General features: G+C 25.8%; 2 protein-coding genes and 1 long non-coding RNA gene across 5 annotated transcripts; 1 reads left to right on the forward strand and 2 right to left on the reverse strand.

Moving 5' to 3' along the window:
• LOC112693456 lies at nt 1-1,587 on the forward strand. Of its 2 annotated transcripts, none has more exons than XR_003149481.1 (4): nt 1-194; nt 294-462; nt 574-672; nt 1,505-1,587. It is a non-coding gene; the product is annotated as an uncharacterized LOC112693456 (long non-coding RNA). The 2 variants fall into 2 exon arrangements; XR_003149482.1 differs by having other exon boundaries at nt 2-194; nt 610-672.
• On the reverse strand, nt 1,212-18,656 carry LOC112693453 (chromodomain-helicase-DNA-binding protein 1). Its single transcript, XM_025568543.1, has 19 exons — nt 17,775-18,656; nt 14,645-14,724; nt 9,679-9,843; nt 9,392-9,583; nt 8,812-9,299; nt 7,734-7,975; nt 7,390-7,668; nt 7,050-7,330; nt 6,859-6,994; nt 5,721-5,930; nt 4,787-5,404; nt 4,549-4,719; nt 4,216-4,470; nt 3,231-4,127; nt 2,554-2,732; nt 2,310-2,478; nt 1,901-2,208; nt 1,701-1,826; nt 1,212-1,641 (listed from the first exon to the last, which is right to left on the reverse strand). The coding sequence occupies exons 1-19, from the start codon at nt 17,781-17,783 to the stop codon at nt 1,452-1,454; spliced, it is 4,995 nt and encodes a 1,664-aa protein (XP_025424328.1). The 5' UTR covers nt 17,784-18,656; the 3' UTR covers nt 1,212-1,451.
• Nucleotides 10,658-23,479, reverse strand: LOC112693455 (28S ribosomal protein S11, mitochondrial). Of its 2 annotated transcripts, XR_003149480.1 has the most exons (7): nt 23,027-23,479; nt 22,712-22,842; nt 21,320-21,420; nt 20,888-20,953; nt 19,091-19,205; nt 14,645-14,724; nt 10,658-10,727 (listed from the first exon to the last, which is right to left on the reverse strand). XR_003149480.1 is itself a non-coding variant. In XM_025568547.1 (5 exons), exons 1-5 carry the CDS (start codon nt 23,218-23,220, stop codon nt 19,098-19,100), a joined length of 600 nt encoding a protein of 199 aa, XP_025424332.1. In that variant the 5' UTR covers nt 23,221-23,476; the 3' UTR covers nt 19,017-19,097. The 2 variants fall into 2 exon arrangements, 1 of the variants encoding a protein (XP_025424332.1); XM_025568547.1 differs by lacking the exons at nt 10,658-10,727; nt 14,645-14,724 and having other exon boundaries at nt 19,017-19,205; nt 23,027-23,476.
• Between the last annotated feature and the right edge of the window lie 466 nt (nt 23,480-23,945).

Below are 23,945 nucleotides of genomic sequence, written 5' to 3' on the forward strand. Positions count from 1 at the left end.
ACCTACCTAAATAATAAATATCTATTGAAGATATATTTTATTCTGTTTTGATAAAAATGTAAAAATTTTAGTCAAATGAATATGATGCACATACTCAATTAGAAATTCAAGCATATGTAGCTTTATATAAAACTCATGATACAATTTGAATTACAAAAAATGAACATTACCCAATAAAATTTTAAAAAAGTACAGTAAGTAATAAATGTTAGTTATAATAATATATATATATTGATTATTAATATAATACTAGTTGTGTAGATACAGATTATTTTTTTTATTTTATTTAATAGGTAAGTATATATATTTTTGACCGGTAAGACTTACAAATATTTTGTTCAGCTGCTTTACAGCTTGTAGATCATGAATGTGATATCACCGGAACACTGACTATTTAATGGACAAAACGAATTAAGTGTGCACACTCAATTCATATTCAATGTGCATGTATTTTTGGTGTTGGTAGGTAATATGTTACATCTTAGTAGTTATGCAACAATCCTTTTATTTTAATAATAATCGTCACTTTTTTTATTTTATTTTTCATATACAATTACAATAATCATTGAATAGTACAGGAATACCTAAACAAAATCATTTTTATTACAGATACAAAACTTTGTATTAATTTTGCAGTAATAATATAAGGACCAGCCTGATAATATTGTTCAGGTATATAATTTTTTTGTATTTATACATCAGTTAAAATTCAAAAATAATTATATATTTATATAAAAAGCTTTATATGTAAACAATAACCATTAATTTAATTGGTATCAAGTTTACTCCATACATAAAAGATACTGTATATTATTAGTTATAAAGGTTATGGATAAAAATACTTTAAATTTGTTTAAAAGTGGTTTTATTTTTGAAAAACCAATTTATAATAATCTTAACATATGATTTACATATTAACATGAATATTTTGTTTTAATATCACAAAGTTATTATCATTTAATATTACACACACACACACACACACACACACACACACACACACACACTCACACAAATAATAATAAAAAAGGAGGGAATTGTAAAAAAATATTTTTACAAGGAAAAAAGGACCACTTACTAAAATAAACAACAATATTTTACATCTGCTTAATTGTACAGAAATACGGCAGAGAAGAAAGAAATGCAAAGAAATTACATATGTCAAAAACAAATTAAAAGGGTTGGGTTAAAAATATATACATTACACATGATAATATATAAGAATTTTACTAAAAATATTTTTATGTATAAAAATAAACTATTTACAATCAATGTTCAGTAATTGAATGCTACTCATAATCTAACATATTTTGGTACAAGATAAAATTAAAAAACTAAAATTTAAACGAACAAAACATTAAAACATTTATCATTACAATGTATTTTTTTGAATTCAGGTCAATAAATATAGTTATAATTATTTTAGTACTATTACTAAGATAAACAAGTGGCTAGGAATTGTTTCGAGGTCTACGTTCATAATCTCTTCTGTATTCTGTTGCAGGAGGATGCCAATCAGTCGAAACACTGTATGGTGGTAAACTCAAGTATGTAGCTGAATTTGAGCGGCTATATAATTCAGGACCATAAAAGCTTGCTGCAGCTGCTTGTCCATAAGCAGCATATGCTTGTTGTTGATACCTGTAAAAAATTTAATTTAATTTAACAATTAAAAAAAATGTTATGCTTGATTTACAAACCTCATTTTTTCATACATTCTCATATCAGAATCAATTTCTCTGTCTCTTTCTCGGAATCCAGGACGACTGCGATAACTACTGTCATATCTTTCTCGTCTGGTATTAGACTCTCGACTAGATGAAAACCTTTAATGTACAGTCAATTATAATGAGTAAAACCATCAACTTAGAAAATTTACGATTAATTCAACTTTAATAACCTTCGATTATCACTTCGACTGTCACTACGACTCTCACTTCGATTATCATTCCTAGAGGTGTAGGGTGTACTTCTATTTCTATGGTGATTGTAATTAGTATCATATCGATTACTGCTTTGATCATATGATCTTGGAGCACTAGAAGAATTACTAGAACTTGGAGGAGTAGATGGAACTATAGTTGGAGTAATTAATGAAGCACCTAAACTATTGTTTGAGTTGAATTTTTGTTTTTTATGTGCTTTTTCTGTATCTTCACCTTCTCGAGATTTTCGTTTTACAGGTGTGAGTATATCTTCAGATTCAATCTGATTAAAATTAAAAATGTTCATTCTAACTTATATATATATATATACACAATTTTTTTATTTTCAATAGAAAAATTACTTTATAACATTGTACAACTTACACTTTTTTGGACTTTTTTATCATCTTTATGTTTATCTTTAGTTTTAATTTTATCTTTAATTTTGGTATCTTTTTCAAATTTTTCATTTGTATGCAGTCCTCGTCGATAAATTTTTAACAATTTCTTAGAATCAAATTCAGTAAACTTTGATACGAAAAACCACAAATTACTATAAAATGAATCAACTTGATAAATATAATATTATTTTAATTAATTAATTATAAATTTTTTAAATATAACAAACCTTCTCCACTCTCGAATTTTATCTTGATCTTTATATTCTTCCAAGCATTTACCAATGTGAGATCCAATTTCAATTAAACATTCTTGCATATGGTTTACATAACGTAATTCATTTTTTTTCTCTTCTGGATCATCTAATGCTTTTAACACTTTCTTTACAGGTCTCATTTTTTCTTTACACTATTAAAAATTATTTAATACTTAATAAACATAAATATTTAATTTCTAATCAACAGTTATTATAATCAATAAAGATAAGATTGGATAAAGATTTAGAAATTATTTATTTTTAATAGGATTTATTAACTGATGGATATGAATGGACATATATGATAAGGGGAAAGAGACCAAGGGAAAGACCGCGGAAAAGATGGAAAGACTGCGTCAAAGAATTATTAGAAGAAATTGGAAAGGACTGGGAACAGGCATACAATAGAGAGCGATGGAAGGAATTAGTTTGGGCGGCCAAGAGTCTAAATTGCTTGTGAAAAACCTAAAAAAAAACTGATATGAATAGTAAAATAATAAAAGCTATATTCTTTAAAAATTGAGAGGTTATATGATATAAGAGTTAGGAAATACAAATTGATATTAGTTAAGTGACTTTTAAAATATATATTAGTCTCATGAAATAAAAATGTTCACGCTATTATTGATTATCAATAGAAAAATGCTTACCTCTAAAAATGTATCTTTTGGCAATTCAACAATATCATCTACATTAACAGCCTTAGGTTCACTATTAGCAGTAAAATGCATGGGACCTGTTTTAGTGGTAATTTTACGTTTTTTTTCTTTCTTTGGTGATCCAGTTAAAGTAGATTTTGTTGTATTAACATCTTTTTTTAACTTCAACTTTTCATCTTGATTAGGATTACTATCAATTGTTTTTTTCTTGTTTCCATTTTCATTATCAGTACTATCATCGTCAATTACTTCTCTTGATTTTCCTTCTTTAACTTTACGAGCTTTCTTAGGTCTTGGATCTCCTTTAACTAAAACTTGATTTTTTTTCAACAATTTCAGTAAATATTCAGAACGGGCTAGTAAATGTTTAGCTTGAGGTTTTTTATCTTCATTAGATAATATTTTGTCACTAAGACCCAGAGCAGTATCAATTTTTATTGCTTCCCATGAACCCAGTCCATAGAGATAAATTCCAATTAATAATTTAGAATCATCAGTTATATCCCAGTTAAAATCAAAATTAGCAGATTTGACACGCTTTAAATCTAAAGTCCATTTAAATCTCTCTTCTTCATCTGATGGTATAATATCATCTAAAACATCTAATTCTTCACTACAAGCCAATACACTTTTAGCGTTGACTGCGACACCACCAAGTTTAATTGAAGGCCCTCTATTTCTTTTTTTGACACCTTCTTCATTAATAATATCAGATTCTTTTTCGGTGTTTTCACTATTGCAAGCTTCATGGCAGCGGTCATATAACATTTGAACTAATTTTTTTAATTCTGATTTAGGCTTTTCTTGTAGATCAGCATCGCCAGCTACTGCATCAATACGTTTCATTGGATTAGGGAAACGTTTACAACTTTTAATAAATTTTCGAATCTGAAAAAAAATAATCAAATAAAAATTAAAAACATTTTTTCTAATTATTATAAGACTACAATAAACTATTATAATACTATTATAATACCTCTGCATCAGTGAAACCTTTAACTACTTCTTTGGTTCCAACACGAGGTCTACCACGTTTCCTTGGTTGATCTTCATCACTACCATCATAACTAGAATCATCAGATTCATTTGTTTTAGATTTTTCACCTTTTTCTTCTTGGTTAACTTTTTGTAATGTTTTTCGACTTCTAGGAGGTAAATAAAGGTCCTCCATTTCTTTTGCTTTTTCTTCTTCTTCAACTTTTTTTCTTATTGTTTCAGGAATAATTTCTTCCTAATTTAATTTTAATTTAAAAAAATAGAAATTTAACTTTTATAATTAAAAATAAATATTCAAAAATATTTAAAATACCCATTCTTTATTTTCTGAATCATTTTGAGCACTAGGTGATTTATCAGCTATTTCTTTTTCTTCATCAAATGTAAAACTAGCAACCTTAAAAGCTGATAATAGTTCATCACCAACGGTTGTTGGAGCTTCATCTCGTGTTTCAGCGCGTCGTAAAATGTCATCAATATCACACTAGAAAATTAAAATGAATACTTTTATTTGAGTACATATTGATATTAATAATTTAATCATATCTTACTATAGGATCTTCATCTGCTCCAGGTTCATCTTTAAATAATTCCTCAGCTCCAAATTTTAATATTGCCGTTAACTCATCTTTATTAAAAGGAATTGATGCATTTTTTGCTTTCTTGTCTAAAACTGTACGACCAGTAGTATCCATTCGTTGAATTACTAAGTGGTCTAAAACCATTTTCTGCTTGGCTCTTTCCACAATGTTTTCTTCAACGGATCCTTTGGTAACTAATCTATAAATGTTAACTTGATTCTTCTGTCCAATTCTATGAGCTCGTGCTTGAGCTTGTAAATCATTTTGAGGATTCCAATCAGAGTCAAATATGATGACTGTATCAGCTGTAGCTAGATTAATACCAAGACCACCAGCTCGAGTGGATAATAGGAAACAAAAATCTTGAGATCCCTCAGCATTGAAATGTTCCAAAGCTTGTCTTCTTATATCTCCTTTTATACTACCATCAAGTCTTTGAAATGGTAAATGTCGATAACTTAGATACTCAGCAAGAATATCCAACATTCGAACCATCTGAGAAAAGATTAATACTCGATGGCCAGTTTCTTTCAGACGTACTAATAATTTATCAAGAAGCATTAGTTTGCCAGACCCACGTAATAAACTCTGAAATTATAATAATAATAAAATTAAATGTATTATGAATTTGCAATTGATTAACTATAGTACGGCTACTTAGAGAGCGCTACTCCTTCGTGCATACAAATGATTGAGCTCCATGGTTTTGCCGCCATAAATTCCCTTTCTTAATACGCAACGACCGGTGGCTTATACTGTGCTGGCAGCATGACGGTGTCAGCGGCACACATTAACGGTGGCCAGCGTTTTAGCAGATTTAGTGGTGGGAATGCGCAATAACAGACGAGTTTTGGTCATCTCTCAGTGGCCGTACGATAATAAATTAAATTTTAATAAAAATCACCTGGAGATTGTCATCAGCTGTGTTTTCATTTTCTTGAGGTTTTGTTAAAAGAGCATGATTACAACATTTTTTCAATTCTATCATAATATTTAAAAATGTTGTAGATGATCCTTTAGATCCTTTTCTTAAAGCATTATAGTTTTTTGTTAGAATCCATTTGTAATATTTTCTTTGAACAGGAGTCATTTCAACCCTTAATATTTGTTCTACCTATCAAAATAATTACAGTAACAATAAATTAATAATTTAGCTTTACATTGGGATTCAAGATTGTTTTTATATATTTATATTTGTTGTCAATATGTAAGAATAATGGAAATATTAGAAATAACTATAAGAAAAAAAAAATTATAAGTTATTGTAATAAAATTGGTATATAAATAAACCTTTATATAGTAGGTATATGGTATATATATTAAAAATAATATATTTGCGAATTCTCATTAATCATAACTATCAATAATAAAAATTTTAGTATTATAATCAATAATATTGTGGACCAGTGTTAATTTAGAGTAATAAGTAAGGTACACTTAAGTAACAGACAAAAATTTTTAGTTAACCTTATATAATTATTTTATTAAATGACTATTAATGATTAATATTTCATGTTATTGTGGTTTAAGACAAACAACTCTCCAAAAGACTGAATGACATATTTTTTTTTTTTTTTTTTAGCAGTTAAGAGTAATAAATGTTTTAATCATTTTTATTATACCAAGTAAAAAATAAATTACAACTTGGATTGTAATAACTTATAAATAATTAAAACTTGCATAACAAATTTTAGATTTTAAAGTGCAACAATAATAATAGACATGAATGTATAAATACATATATGACAAATTAAAGTTTGTGAAAGGCACTATAATTATGTATTTAGTATTTAATTTCCAATATTACCAAAATTAATAAATATATGAATTCTAAATACTAAAAAAAAAATAAATGATTTTACTATTTATCATGTTGTTATATTCAGAATAACAATTTGGAATGTTAAAAGATTATTAAATATAAAAAAATAAGGATTTCTATGATAATATTAATACATTCATGATTACATGAACAAATCAAACTTCAAAATTATTTATAAAAAAAATTATTAACAGGAATAAAAATATATTTATATTCTTACTTTAGCTGGTAATGATTTTTCTACATCCTTTTTAACACGACGTAAAATATAAGGTTCTAGTTGTCTATGAAGTTTTGTATATCCTTTACTGGCTGCATTGTCATGCATGTGCTCAAATTCTTCCCAGTTATCAAATCTAAATGATAAAATAAATAATTTCGATAAAAAAAAAAAAAAAAAAAACCACATACTTTTCAGGCATAATGAAATGCAATAAGGCCCACAATTCTTTTAAACTATTTTGTAAAGGGGTTCCTGTTATAAGTAATCTATGATTAGTCTCAAAACCTTGAAGTGCTTTGTATAAAAGTGAATCATCATTTTTTAAACGATGTGCCTCATCAACCATCAAAACAGCCCAACTAAGACTGTTTAAAAGTAAACTATCTTTGAGCACAATTTCATATGTAGTAAGAATAGCATTAAATTTCAGTCTTTTAGAACTCTCAAAACACCATTCGGTTTCACGTATCTGTAATAAATAAAAATTAAATCACCATAGTTTATGTGTAACATTTTAAAATTACTTACAATGTTTCGAGATTCAACATCTCCAATGTATGTAACAATATTAATATCTGGAGCCCATAAGCTGAACTCTCGTTGCCAAGAAGGCATAGTTGATAAAGGAACAACTACTAGGAATGGACCATGAACTTGATAGTTGTGAAATAAATAATAAAGAAAACAAATAGTTTGAATGGTTTTACCAAGACCCATTTCATCAGCAAGAATTACAGAATTATCTTTACACCATGAATGAATAAGCCAATTCACACCATGTAATTGATAATCCCGCAGAATCAATTTCTAAATAATAATTAATCAAAAATAAAAAATATATAATATTAATATTTATTTATTTAAAAACAAACCTCATCATAACCACCAAAATATTCTGGTTCTTCGGTTAGCTGAACAAATTTTGGACGATATTTTAAGGCTCTGCACGCTTTAGATGGCGTTCTTTTAGAGCTTTCACGATCTCTGAATTCCTTAATTTGCTTGGGCCATTTGCGTTCTATTAATGAAGCAACTTCCCATGTTGCATCACTATAAGGTAATGATTGCCATTTCACATAATATTCTTTTTGTATTGCATTATTTTTTGATTCCCCTATAAAATAAAATTAAAAAAAAATTGATTTAAAATAAATTATAGAAACTACAATGATATATTAATAATATTAATAAAACTACATTTTTATGCAACTTATATGAGTTTCTCAGTATTTAAGTAATTTTATAAATACATTTTAATTCTTTGAAAATATATGCTATTTAACAATTCAAGAGTATATTTTTTAAAATTACTAATTCACTTAATTTTAGTTTATATTAATCAAAAAAATGATATTACATGAATAATTTAATAAATGTTTTTTATAACACCAATATAAATAAGTATAAATTATAAAAACAAATTTTTTAACAATACAATTATTGTCTATGTCAAAATATTTATAATCAGTTAAAATATTTATTTTTTTAATTATAGTCAGCAACCAAGGAACTTCTAATAAAATCTTAGTTCTATGTCATTAATTTAAATTTTTTGGAATTCTTACTAAACTAAATTTTTTCTGTGAAAAAAATGTTAATAATTTACACTTTATTTAAAATTGAGTTCATTTTATATGACCGATGATTATTTTATTAAGTTTAAACCAGTTATTAATATTTGCATATATTATACAAGACTACAGCAGGCAAGAACTATTAATTTTTATTTATATTCATTTGATTAAAAATATTTAATAATTATGTATATATTTAAAAAACTATTATTATTTTAAGAGTATAATTCAGAAAATAATTTTATTTTTATTTTTAAATTGTTTCAATTAAATACATAAAAAATTAACTTTAATTTTTTTCAAAGATTTTGTCATTAATATAATATAAATAATTAAGCCTAGAACATAAAATAACTTTTGTCTTTAATAAATGTACCTATTATTCTTTCAACAGTATTGTAGCTTTTTAATAAATCTTGTTGAAGTTCAAGTTGGCATTCATAATATTCAGAATCTTCAGGTGTCATTAGATTACGCCAAGCATTGATAGAATCTTCACGTTTCACAAAGTTGTCAATTTTTTTAAGCCCTTTAACTTTTTGGACTTGAAGTGAATTTATTGATTCCCAAGTGTTATGAATGTGTGACCAGCCTTTCCATTTAATCAAATACTGAGTTTCTTTTTCACTGGGTTCACACTCAATATTAGGATCTCCATTATCCTCAACTGCATAAAAAGTTGTTATAGCTCCAACAACACCTCTTTTACCTTGTCTTCGTGCTAACACTTTTTCTATTGTCTCAGATGTATCAGGAGGTTCTTCTTCTTTTTCTTCAACTTCCTCTCTTTCCAGGTAATCATCACTATCACTTTTTTCGCTTTCTTCTTTGTAACTGACTGTCGCAGGTCTCCGTCGGGCATTTCTTTAAATTAAAACAGTATTTTTATTAAAAAAAAAAAAAAAAAAAGTACAACTTAATATTTCATTGCTATAGTAATGTTCAACATTACTTACCTAGATTTACTATAATCATCATCACTATTGGCACTAAAACTATTATCTTTCCGCTTATATCGTGGATTTACTTTGGTTATAGGTCGTCTAGTTGGCTGTTTTTGACGTCGCAATGAAGCTAATGATTTACTACGAGGTACTTCTTCTTTATCAGTTTCAGAATCATAGTCTGAACTATCACTTTTTGACTTCCTAATCATAAAATATAATGCGTAAAAAAATATTATTATCAAAGAATGAAACTATTTTATTATTTTCAATAATATTAAAATCTATGGCTGTCTTACGTGGTTTTGGTTACTTGAGAACTGTAGTCACTTGAATCATCACTTTCACTAAGTTTTAATGAAGTTTTAGTCAAACGTTTAGGACGTTCTGAAGGACTACATTCTTCTGTTGATTGTTCAGAACTATTAGCTTCTTGAGAAGCTGGTTCACTGTGTTGAGATTGACTATTAAAATATATTTTCTTATATTAATGATAATAAATTTATAAAAAAAAAACAATGAAGATATCATATAAATATCAGTATAAGTACATAAATATTAAAAACAAAATGAATTGAGATTATTTAGTATTTAATAGAATATATTCTATTTTTTACAGACCAATAAATACACAAAAATTCAGGTTTTTTAAGATAACTTTTTATTTTTATTTATCAATCATAATCTAATTTATTTAGAGCTACATTGTACATCCACCATCAGAGTTGTTTATAAAATATTTATTATATATATGTTATGTATGTTTATTTTTAAACATGTATAATTAATTATCAGTGACATAGAAATTAAATGATATAAGTGATATCAAGGGAAGCTGCAAAAAGCTGTGGAATGGGTATGTTTAGAGGAAAAATAATTAAATTATAGAAACAGTAATTAAAGGGGATCAGATAAAAAAAAAAGATCAACGGGCAGAATTCTCCTGAGATGGAAAGATTGTGTGGAGATATACAAGTGCTAGGTAGAAGAGATAGCTGAAAACAGAAAGAGACAGAGAGAAGAAAATTTGTTGTATAAATCTCTGTTTATTAAAAAAAAAATATTAATAGATTGTTAAACTTTTATAATTTAATTAATTAGTTTACCACCATAAAAATGAAATAAAATGATCATTTGGAAAATAACGGAAAATAACATATTATCTAATATTATATTTTTAATTAATAATTTAAATATTGTAATTTCATATAATATACAAGTTAATTTGATTATATTTTTACCAGTTAAGTTGATTTTTCATTGTAGAAAACAAGGATTGACACTCTTACCAATTTAGTGAAAATTTGTTACAATGATTCAGAACAATCAGTGATGAGCATATAGTACTCTGAAAAAAGACCATGGATTTATTCACCATACTGTGAATCATAGTAAAATTGTTGTGAACCCAAATAAAATTATTTTTGTAGTTAGTTAAGACCAAGTACATTATTTAAGTCAATTTAAGTTTTTAAACTTCCCCAATATGAAACTGCCATCTAAAAGAATGGTGGAAATCATGTCACTTAATAAAAATTCAAACGTTTGATGATTTTAAGATTTAAAGTAATATTAATATAACATTTATAACATTAATAACAGTATTAACTAAATAAGCAATATTTTAGCGAGCATTATTCTATTAAGTAGTATGTGTAAATAAGGTAATCGGTATGAGATCATACATTAGAATGCTTTCTGAATTCAATTTAAATATATGATGACCATAAGGAATCTCATAATATTTTTAGAGCACTTTTAGTAAATTTTATTACAATGATAATTAAATTATCAAATATTTGAATTTTCTTGAGCTTATGTATATTTATAATTTCAAATCAATTTTTTCTTAATATATCAAAAATTTAACTAATGCACTCAAAAATTAAAATAATGAAAAGTTAAAAAAAAGTAAATAATTACTCAAGAATAATAATATTCTTGTATTATATTATTGAGCGACCCTTTTATTATGATAACATTAAAAAGTAGTGATAAATTAATATTATATGATTTATACGTTTTATTGAAAATCCTAAAATTGTATCAGTTGTAACTCTCAACAATCATTATCATGATGATATTTACAAAAACACCTCACTAGTTATTTTATATATTGGCGACCCTAAAGATTGCTGACGACCCCTAAGGAGGTCGCGATTCCCAGTTTGAGAATCGCTGTCTTATATTAATGGTTGGCAACTAGTGGCCCGTGGAAGAGAGGCTACTAAACCATTAACATATATTATTTTATTACATTAATTTAAGATTTAAATCATTTTTAAGAAAAGTAAAAAATAATAATAATATTTTATTGATTTTCAAATATTGATTATGATTAGATTAATAATGGAATTTTTAAAATATTTTATTATAAACTAGTAAATAGCACAATAAATCCTTTTCTTTTCTGTACCTCTATTATTAAAATAGATAAAATAATTTTTTTGTTTTATCTAATGATAAAATTATTTTAAATTTTAAATTGTATTTGTATGTTTCTATTCGTATATAATTTTAAATATTAAATTTAAAACTTTAATACTGAAAAAAAAAACATGCAACCCATTAAATTATCTGTAGCAAGTCGACTGTACATGCCACTATCTGTCAACTACCACATCTTTTACTGCTTTAAAATAAAGAAGATTTGTCTATATATACTCGGGCTATGCAAATTTCTTGCTTTACAGAAGCGAAATTATAATTCAAAATTAAATTAAAATATGATTTTTTTCAAGTGCTGAAGAGTGTGTAGTACCAGTAAATCAAATCCTGCGATTGTTTCGCTAAAAACTTTATAACTTTCTAGATACCCAGTTGCTCTGATTTGTCTTAAGCTCTTGCAACCCAAAATTACCTAATATATATATCGTACATTTGTTGTTAAAAATAGTATGCAGCAGATAGTACAAAAGCGATATCCGTAAATTTATGTTTTTAAACTTGACAATACACAGTGAAACCCCCATTAACGGACACCTCCCATTAGCGAACGAATTTTTGGGAGCAAGGACATTTTCACTACTTTTCAAAGGGAAAACCTCCGAATATTATTTTAACCTTTATTTGAAAATAATACATATTCACATTCATATGTACTTTCGTAATAATTTAATTATGATAACACTCGTTATGGAACGATAAGATACAATATGTAATATGAACGATTATGAGTGTTATGACAAAAATATGTTAGTTAAGACCAGAGATGGAACTAGGAATTTTTACGCCCGGGTAAAATGTTAAAATTACGCCCTATCCATAAACTAATAAACAAATACTCAAATAAATTGTGTTCTTATAATCAATATACAATCGTACTTATTGAGTTTTAACCTAATATCAGTATTTAACGAAGTTAAAAATATCAAATTAGTTTTTAATAATTACGAAAATTACACCCTCTAAAATGTTACGCCCGCGGATAAATCCCCGACTTCCCCCCCCCTAGATCCGGCCTTGGTTAAGACACACAGAACACGGTCACCAATATTTTCCCGCAGCGGTAAAAATGTAATTCGTAATATTAAATTACCCCTGTCACACAAAGAGCGTTATGTTACAGTGGTACAATTTTGATCGCAATGCCGACGAGACTCAGTGACGGCGCGAGGGGATGGGCAATAGGGGCAGTTGCCCAAGGTCCCGCACCTTAAATTATAATTAAAGCCCCGCGGTTCTATTTTAACTGAATTTAAAAATTGTATTAATATAAATTATAAGACCCAACGTTTATTTTGCCCAGGGCCTCGCAAACTCTAGCACCGTCAATGACGGGACTGGGCTACTTTTCGAGTTCTACCCAATAAAAATATGACATTTAAAAACGAAACGTGCAGCGGTGGAAAAGGTTAAAAATAACGATAAACTGTACTATTGTGCTGCAATATGATAGGTAAGAGAGTTTGAACGTCCTCTCGTCATAGGCAAGGCAAGCGACCGCGTGATTTCAAAAATTAGATGTAAATAAATTCCCCATTGACTGATGTTGGAATAAAAAGGGTTGGATGCAGTGGCGCAACCAGGGGGGTGGACTCCGGGTCTGGACCCCCCTCTTGGTATGTATAATAGTATATTAATATCATATTCTAGATATATATATATTATAATTTTTTATTATTTGTATATTAGTTTATTTTGTCAGACCCCCCCCCATGAAAAATTCCTGATTGCGCTACTGGTTGGATGACAACACAAATTGTGACAGACTGGCTTATGAGGTTTGATAAACAAACAAATGATAAAAAAATCAAAGAAAAGTAATACTTTTTTATCCACAATGCAGCTCTCCCAGCTTAAATTACAAAATGTCGAGCTATTTTTTCTTCCCCCAAATATGACGTTTCACTGACAACCTATGGACCACGGCATAACCCAACAATTTAAAAAGCTCTATTGAAAACAACTGTTACAAAACGCAGTTGCTGATTTAGATGCTAGGGACTCTTGTGCTATAAATGATTCTTGCAATGTAGTTTCTGTTGCTGAGATAGTCAATACGATTAACAATCAGGGCAAACAATTGATAGCGGAGAACAATCAACAATAGATAGAGAACTTATAACTCTCATCACACTGATTGACAGCAGTGTTGAGGTAGACACCTATTTTGAATTAGACGAAATCATTTCTACTCATGATACCAATCTAACGAGGACCAATGATCCAGATGAGGAAGATGAATCTGAAGAAGCAGAAACTTCAAAATATCAAATATGTATTATGTTTACAGGAAACTTTGTCTGCTATATAGAATGCAAGTGATATTATTTCATCAATAGGTTAAGACCAGTACTATTTTCACTTCTGTTGGAACATTAGCAAGTATTACTAATAAGATTGCACAGAGACAGTGTAATTATAAACAGACAATGTTCACCGATTTTTTTTTTCTTACAAAAATAATTTAAAAATACATGTAATTTAAATAATAATAATTTGTTAAAATGTAATAATTTACAATAAATAATAACCTATGAATAATATTATTCATTATGTTAAATATATATAATATACATACATCCATACATAGTACATTATTTAATTTATACATTTAACTTTTTCTACAGATGTATGCTTTCTGAATTTCAAAATTGTATCCCCTCTTAATAACTGACACCTCCAAATTACGGACAACATTTTGGTGACCAAGCAAAATAATCCAATTTTAGATTTAATTAGTTACTATTAATTTAACCTATCATATAATATTAATTTATATTTTTAAAGAAAATAATTTAATATATAATTAATTTTACTTACCTTTCAGAACTAGATGATGATAATGAACCAGAGTTCTCATTATTTTGATCAGAATCTGAAGAGTCATCTTCTGAAGCATTCTGCAATTTAAATCCCATACTTAAGAGAGATAACATTTTTGTACCATGTTTTATATAAAATTATTCATTTATGTTCATTGTTAAAATAATTTCTTATTTCAGGATGCTTATGTTCATTTTAATCAATTAATCATTATTATATAAAATTTAAATATATCTACAAGTACAAAAACAAATATTTGTTGAAAAATTAGCCTAAAACTCGGAAGTTATTGAACAAAAAAAATATAGTCAATTAAGTACCTAATAGTTTAAAAAAAACGTTCCAAATTGTGCTTATAAATTTAAATTAATTTTTTTTACTAAAATTATATTTAAAAAGACTTTTTAATAGGTTTTATTATTTTGTTTAATTGGTTTAAAGTATTATTAATGTTGTAATGATTAAGTCTTATTAATATTTATTTAAGAACAACATTAAAAAAATTCAAATTAACTGGAAAACCAATTTTTGTTTGTCTTTCAGGAACACCTACCTACCATATACAATTTATCAAAATTTAAAAACTTTAATTTTACCATGACATTTTTTTTCGTATTTTAACATAATTTAAATTAAAGCAGTTACTCCGATCATTGTAATTACAGGAAATATAGTCTAAATAGTTGATACTCTAAGTGGATGATTTTACAACACCCCTAATAATGTTCTTAGTAACAAATAAAAAGAAAAAAAATAATTTAAATTACATTGGTTATCAAAAAAAGTAAATACAACATGGAATCTCATAATTTATAATAATGATACAGATTTAAATTTTCATTGGATTCTTATATCACTTACAGTTTGCTTGGTTTTCTGAGCCATTTTCTTTTTTTTATTTGACTTGCATGAAACAAATAGAGAACCTCCTTAGCAAAAAATCCGTTCCGAGTTAATTTTTTGAGTCAAAAATTACAATTAATATTTATTTTTCAAAAATGCAATCTATTAAGGTTAGAATACATATTCCTTTAGAACAAAATATTAAATAATCATATAAAAAAGTAAGGTAATTAATATAATAAATCAAATAATGAATATAATCAATTAGCATAAATGTTGTACATTAATTCATAAATAAAGAATTTACTTCCAAGACCAGTTAATGTTAAATAATATTTATCATATAAAATTTCATAATAATTTTTAAAGATAAATCATTCATTTCTGTGTTATAAGTAATAAGTATACAAATAATAGTTTATTTAGTGTAACTATGAACAAAAAAATAATAGTTACATACAACAATAATAATAAAGAGCATAGTAACATGGTTAATCCAATTGGGTTCCGTGTAAATAAGAACATTAGTTAAATATATAAAACAAATACCTGGAACTGTAAGTAGAACATATATTTAGTAAACTTTAGTAGGATATGTATTCTAAAGAGGACCCGTATCAACATGTATAAAAATGAAATAACACATTTTTAGTTTATAACTTTAATATAAGAGTTAATTATTCATTTTTACATTAAGAAAAAAATATGTTTGAATTTTATTTTAAAAATATTTAAATTTCTTAAGTGAGTAATGAATCTATAAAATATTCTAAGTTTTTTATTTTCAAATATATATATTTTTTATCATTTCTATTTTTATTATAATTATATCATAATGTTAAACAAATTAAAGAAATTAAAAACCTATAAAATAAATTGTTTTTAATTTTCATTAAAATTGGAAAATAATCAAATACAGTAATCTAAAAATCATAATAAATAACATTTGATAATCAAATACAATTCAAAAATAAAATAAAAATGTACATTATAAAAACAAACACTATGATAAGTCACTTATAATAACAATAAGTAGGTAGGTATTATTAATAGGAATTGGTGAAAACCAAATAGTTGTATTTAAGAGGTTAAAAAACTATAACTTTTAATTATCAATTACAATTAATAAACAAAAAAGTAATGTTTGATTTTTAAGTTAATAATATTGTTTATTTAAAAGATTTTATTTATTAAAATAAAATGTTTAAAAATAGATTTACTATTCTATCAATACCTTGAAAATATAAAAATCAACTAAATTAATATCAAAAAGAAAAACGTTTTGATACTAAAACTATATCAAATTAATTAGTAGGATATAATGCCAGCATTATTAAACTATATACTCAAAAAATGAATGGTAAGTATTCAAACTATATCACTTCAAACACTACTTAAATATAGCTGAAATATAGTAAAAATAGAATTGATTCATGTATTTCAAATTCAAACTCAAAATGAGGTCCGTGATAAAAAATAAATTGGTTTGTTGAAAAAAGAGAAATTTGCCTACTAATTAATACTTTAATATTAATTACTTACATATGAATGAATATTTAATGAATAAAGTATTAGTAATATATATTATTTAAAAGTTTCTAAGTAGAAACTCAATTTTATTAACTAAAAATATTGAGGATCAATAATTAATAACCACATGCTTCTCATCCTAATAAAAGTTAAAAACTTACTTCATAATCAAGGACGAGTAAAATTCAAGTTATATAGTATTATTTAGTTGTGTTGACCATTTATTATCTATGTGCACATTAACTTTAACTTAAAATTTAAAAAATGGGTCCGATTCAAATTTTCAGTTTTCATACATCAATGGCTCAGTCAACTAATGTACAATTTATAACTAAACAGAAATAAGCTGTCCAACCATTTTTACTACCACTATGAGACATTAAAACAATCGAAGAATCAACTCAATAAAATCAAGAATATATTAAGTTTTCAAAAAGTAAGCTTAATAATGCCTACTAATTTAGCACATATCATCACAATTTAATAAATTTATTCAAGCCACAAAATATCATTGTAGAATATATTCACTGTATTACAGAAAATACACATGGGTAGTCATGTAAGGGTTTAAGTCTCATTAAAAAATCACCTTAAGTATTTAAATTGTGAAATGACGATTTAGCCTTAAGATTTGAACAGAGATGAACTTGGTTGGTAAAGACCTAATAGACTCGACTGAAGAATACTCTTAAATATTTAGATTATTCAAATAAATCAAAATTAATATTGAAAATAATTAGGAACTGTTTCTTACCTGATGCATTTTAGGTAGTTTTAACAGTCTTGTTTATTAAAAGGCAGCACTGGAGTATGAATAAAAGAACCAATTTTTAAGTGTTAAGGATATTACATTTTTTAACGGATTGTTTAAAAGTTAAAATTATTAAAAACCGTCGTTTCACCTAAATGAGACCAATGTTGGACAGTCAAGGTGAGGAGGTGAAGTGGAACAGCTAGCTCGCATGCGTTTCGCGGATGGGCACAATTATTGCGAGTTTAACACACAAAAATCTACTACATTCAACAAGGCATTGGATATCAAAATTCAATTTCAGAAAATTAAATAAAACGGAGACCGATCAACTTTTAGTTACAAACGTGTACGAGAGTGCGGAAAACGGTACGAGACAAACAATGAGCGGCCATTTTGTGCGAAGAGATTACACAGAGAGGTGGTGGTACCCCCGCACCACCACATCAATCCCTACTACGCTACACTATATTATCCAATGAACGTATGACGTTGACAAGTAATGCTTGGAAACAAAAATTTAATTAACAAAAAAAATATAAATTTTTAGACCAATTATGGAAACTGAGACTTCTACAATTAATGTCAATTGATTGATAATTATATAATTAAATACTGGAAAGAATATTAAAAAATCAAAATGCATCTACGAAACTTAAGAAAATTTGTTTTTTCTTCCATGATATTCAATATATAGGGAATATTTAGTAGTATGGTTCAATTTACATTTTTGCGCAGTATACTATTTGTTAGCTGTCTTTTTCTTCGTGAATAGTCATAGTAATTTGAAACTAATGGAAGTGATTGATCATCCTTATAATATACTATAATCTTAAATATAAATAAAGAAATATGTAGATAACTTAAGTAACATAAACCTATAACTTATATTTTAACTGTATAAATAAATAAAAATAATAATATTTTGATTTAATTAAATCATTGAAAAATAATAATAACTTATAGAGAAATTGGTAAGATACTAAAAATTTTGTTTGAGTATACAAATCAGAAACTTTAGAATCCAAATTTTAATCTAAAAAATTAGTAACTGAACTTCAGTAAAACAATTTCTAACTTTAAAATTATTCGTCAATAAATTAAAAATGAATAAAATAAAAAATATTATGAATACAAAATAATACTTCAATATTTTAAATATGAATTTAGGATTTTAAAATAATAAAATGATTTCATCAAATAAAACAAATACTAATATAAAAATTCGGAAATTAACATTTATTTAACGTTAATAAATTTTATTTTTACATAATTTCTATTATAACACATTATTAATAACTAATTGCAGTCTTACTTACAACATAATTACAACTTTCGCTGTTTTCTTGATCTTAGTGGATTCCATGAAACTGGAGTATTGTCTGTTACAGATATAATTTTAAGTCCGCCCATTGTTAAACCTTTAATAGATGACTGAAACAATAAATATCAATTAGAAAAATATTTTATCTAAAGCAGAAAAAAAATATGTAATTTTAACTATAACAAATAGTAAAAAAAAAAAATTAAATAAATAAAAATAAAAATAGATTTCTAGTTAAGAACATCTTGCCATAATTACCAGTAAGTACTAAGTATGTTGATCTATTATTTTTTCTAAATTGAAAAATAATTTAACTAAAATGTTTTTGGTTGGTTCAGAAATTACAACAGGTATTAATTTTAAATTTTTTGGAAAAAATTTTTTTAAAACATTAATAATGATTTAGTATTTAGAGTAACAAATAGAATAACGTTGAGATAATAATGTATGAAAAATTTTCAATTAAATTAAATTAATTGGTAATAAATCTATTTATCTAAGTTCCACTGCAATATTATAAAAAACAATTGTTATGAAACAAAACTAAACATTTATAAATATTACATATATTTCACCTTTCTCCCAACTATTTAGGGTTGGCCACCCTTATCCTGACCCTTCACTCATCTCGACTTTCTACATCCTCTATGCACACACCAAGTGCCCTTATATCATTCTCAATCTTATTCAACCATCTCTTACTATATTTGTTTCCTCTTATCTCATCACATGTCCAAACCATCTCAGTCTATTTTATCTCATCTTGTCTATTATAGACGCTAGCTACACCAATATATATATATATATATATATATTTATATATATAAAAAAAAAACATCAACCAGGTCTAAATATTTTCAAATTTTAAATTAGATCTATATTCATCCAATCTAATGCTACATACATTTGTATTATGATAAAAAAAAAAAACCTCTATGGTTGGAACTCAAAGACAAATTACTTTCAAACAGGTGAACATTCGTAACTGTAATTTTGTAAAATATAAAATTGCAGTTATATATATACATAACAAGTGTATGAAAACCGTCATTTTCTTATTTATATAAACAAAATTAAAAAAATCACGTTAGTGTCACTTTCATCTATAAATTTCAAATCTATCAAATTTAAAAAATAGTTCAATTTATTATGGCCCCAACCATAAATATATGTTAGACAATAACTTCTTGCATCCACCAAACCAATAAACAATATATGGTGTATACATAAACTTCTTTTATCTTCTAACAAACACTAAAATCTTACCATTAGCAAAATTGAAAAATATGCTTTCATAACTAGAATAAACCAATAAAACACAATAATTAATTACAAACCATTAAGTAATAAATTTGTAATATTCAGTGTTAATATGATTTTTATCTTATTAATGTTAGCATATTATGACATAAATTAAACCAATCAGTACTCAACAATATGATAACTTTACTAAAGTTCCAACCAATAAGGTTTTTACTCACTCTACACTTCAATAGTTTTGGTATCATATTTAAATTTTTTTACAACTTTTCTCATAAACATTTTAGGCGCATAATAATTTGATAAAGGCTCGACTAGAGGTGAATATTTTTCTCTTAAGTTAAAAAAATTTTATGTGAAATTTGCATGCTTTGAAAGTTATTCAATTAATATTTTTAATTTTAAATATATATGGAAATTACACTAATAACTCTGGTAATTTTATAACAAAATATTTCAAAAATAATAGAATATATTTTATTTTATAAAATATATTTACCCTGAAAAATCAAAATTATTATTATATTCTTACCATTCTTCCGGGTCCTAATCCTTGAATTTTTACCCGAACTGTATGAATTCCTAATTCTAACACTCTCTAAAAGAACAAATATAATTGTATATATTATAATAATAATATAATATAAATTGTAATTTATAATATTATTATAAATAACATATTAGATTAAATTATATACAGTCAATTTAAACAAATGCAATTATTTAAAAACATCTTATTTTTAATTAAGTAATAACTAATAATTACTAATAACCAACTACATAAGAAGTAAATAGTTTTTTTTTTTTTTGATAAACATACTGGAATTATAAAATTCATAGGAACAGGTTGATTTTTACTAACTTAATAATCTTTCATTGCATATTACATTTGAAAAACTGCTTTAAATTTGATAAGAAATTTAAAAATCTTGTACAAAAAAAAAATAAAAATTAAAATACTTACTGCAGCAAGACTTATTGCTGTAGCTTGAGCAGCAATATTAGTTCCTTTTCTTGTATTTTTGAAACCTTCCATACCACAGGATCTGATCATTATTCTTTCTCCTAAATAATAATTAAGATAAAAATAATTAAATAAATGACATGTATATAAATCCACAATTAGGAAAAAATGTGGTACATATACACTAATATCACATTAGGATGACATATTATTCTGGTTAATTTCTTAGAACTCAAATTTGAAAATACAATGACAGTTATTATTTATAAAATAAATTATAGACTATAGTAGAGATAAAATAGCAAATGGTAATAATTAAAAAAAATATAAAACTTATTTTTTGGTAGTACTATTAAAGTAATATCATTATCGTAAAAATAAATAAAATTTAACTTTATAAATCATTAAATATGCATTATAATTATTAATAATATAGCTGATACTATATTCAAGTAAATCCAACAATAACAAAGTTAGATCATAGTTTTAAATGCTGCTGTAAATCTAAAACAACTTAAATGATTTAAAGTCTTATACAAACATTTAAATAAAAATTATATTTTAATATTATTTTACAAATTTCAATAGTTGTTTGCATTACAAATACAACATACCTATACATAAGCATAAACTGGAATGAGCAAGGGGGGAGATTGCCCCTTAGAATAAATTAGGAGAGGCAGTGTCCACTCTGATATTTAATATACCTTGTTTTAAAATAAGTGCATAAAAGCTGTTTATAGCTATTACTTATATCTTAATTTTCAATTTCCGCTTATCCAATATAAATGAATAATTGTATGATACAAAATGAATAATTTTATAAAATAATATGTAAGTAGTAAAGCGGCGTTTGGCTGCAGATACCCTTTTTGTTAGATATATAATTATATATTTGCCCCCTAATAAATTTCCAAGTTACTCCTATAAATCTAAGAACATACTAGTATAATAATTAGAATAATTATATTTAATTTCTTTATATTTTTGCTTAAATTTTCAATACTGTAATACCTAGTATTAAAAGCTAGTATGAAATCAAAAATCAAAATCAATTAAATTATTGATAATTAAATACAGAATCCATCTAATTTTTTTCGTGCCTAAATTAAGTCATTGTCAAACAAATTATTTATTTTACTTATTAAATTTAAGGAAAACCCCCACCTACTTTTTAATATTTAATTTAACAGAATACGAGGATAATACATTTTCAATATTCACTAAGTGGTAGACCAAATATTAGTTCCGCAAGTATTAAAGTATAGAAATAATTAAAATATACCTAAAGAATTTTATTTGAATATAATTTTCTAATGATATTAAAATGTGAATCAATTTTATATTAATATATAAGTGCATTCAAAAGTAATTAAAAAACTTAAAACTTACCATTAGCTTTAGTGACATGAAGAATTGTATTATTACTGGACGATTTAATGTGACAAATAGGTACTTCTGAAAATTTTACTGCTCCAAAAAGCATATTCGGCGTGTTCACATCGGGAAACATGTCTTCTTTCCTCGAAAAAAAAAATAAAACATTCTATTTAATATAGAAATACGCATGAGTAATAATCAAAAATATATAAGTGCGTTGTCATTAGAACACGTTACACGAATAAAAATGGCGTCCACACACGACAAAATAAAAATGATCAACACTAATGCAGTATAAAAATGTAATTCGATTGAAAAAAAACTCACTTCGTTATTGCGGAGTCAATGTAAACGAATTTCTCGCCTTCGGTACCTTCGTCTTTCGAAGGAACCGAAGCAAGATAACTACGACGGTCTCTATTTTTCTCCGATGGCAATGTGACATGTAAGTAACGGCTGACATTTTGCCCGTCCAAAAGGGCTGGTCGTCGACAAAAATCACGCAAGATACGTCCGAACATTGTTTTTTGAGAATACAATAACACAAGACAAATTAAACGTTAGAAAATAATGGTTATTTAAAAAAAAAATTATCATGTACAAAGTATTGACTACACGCTGTTAATGCAATAAGACACCGAACAATCATCAAAATGGCGAATGCGGTAGAACCTTAAACATACAAGCCGTTTGGAATGGTCGTGACAGAAAAAAACCCAAGTAACACGTACTGAGCCTAAATAATGACTGAACAGAGATTATATAAGTGTGCACACTACACTATAGAGTACGCGACGGTCGTGGTAGTTTGATCTTCAAATGATTTTCACCATTCAAGCCAGAATAAAACGCCAGCTTACAACGCAACTGATGCTATATCACGAAATATGACGTTTTTTTATAGTGTTGCCAGTATTACAAAACCTAAATATCCTACCGGAATCCTAATTGTAAATTACGTTTAGTATTTTTGCATGAAAACATAATTACATACACAGTTTTGTTCGTATTAAAAACTTATAAAAAAAAACTACTATTAATATTTTTATAGTGCCGGGTATGCTGTGTGGTGTATCATTTTAAAACAAATATTTCTGGTGTAGAATCCAGCTGTTGATTATATTCTGCGAGTAAACGAATTATGAGTATTTTTTTTTATTTTACTTTTCTGTATATGAAACACAATTTTTTACACAACACTTGTTAATAATTTTAATTTAATAATTTTTAATGTATATCAACTGTA

The sequence above is a fragment of the Sipha flava genome, unplaced genomic scaffold (assembly GCF_003268045.1).
Source record: "Sipha flava isolate LNK unplaced genomic scaffold, YSA_version1 87_pilon_pilon, whole genome shotgun sequence".
Classification (NCBI taxonomy): domain Eukaryota; kingdom Metazoa; phylum Arthropoda; class Insecta; order Hemiptera; family Aphididae; genus Sipha; species Sipha flava.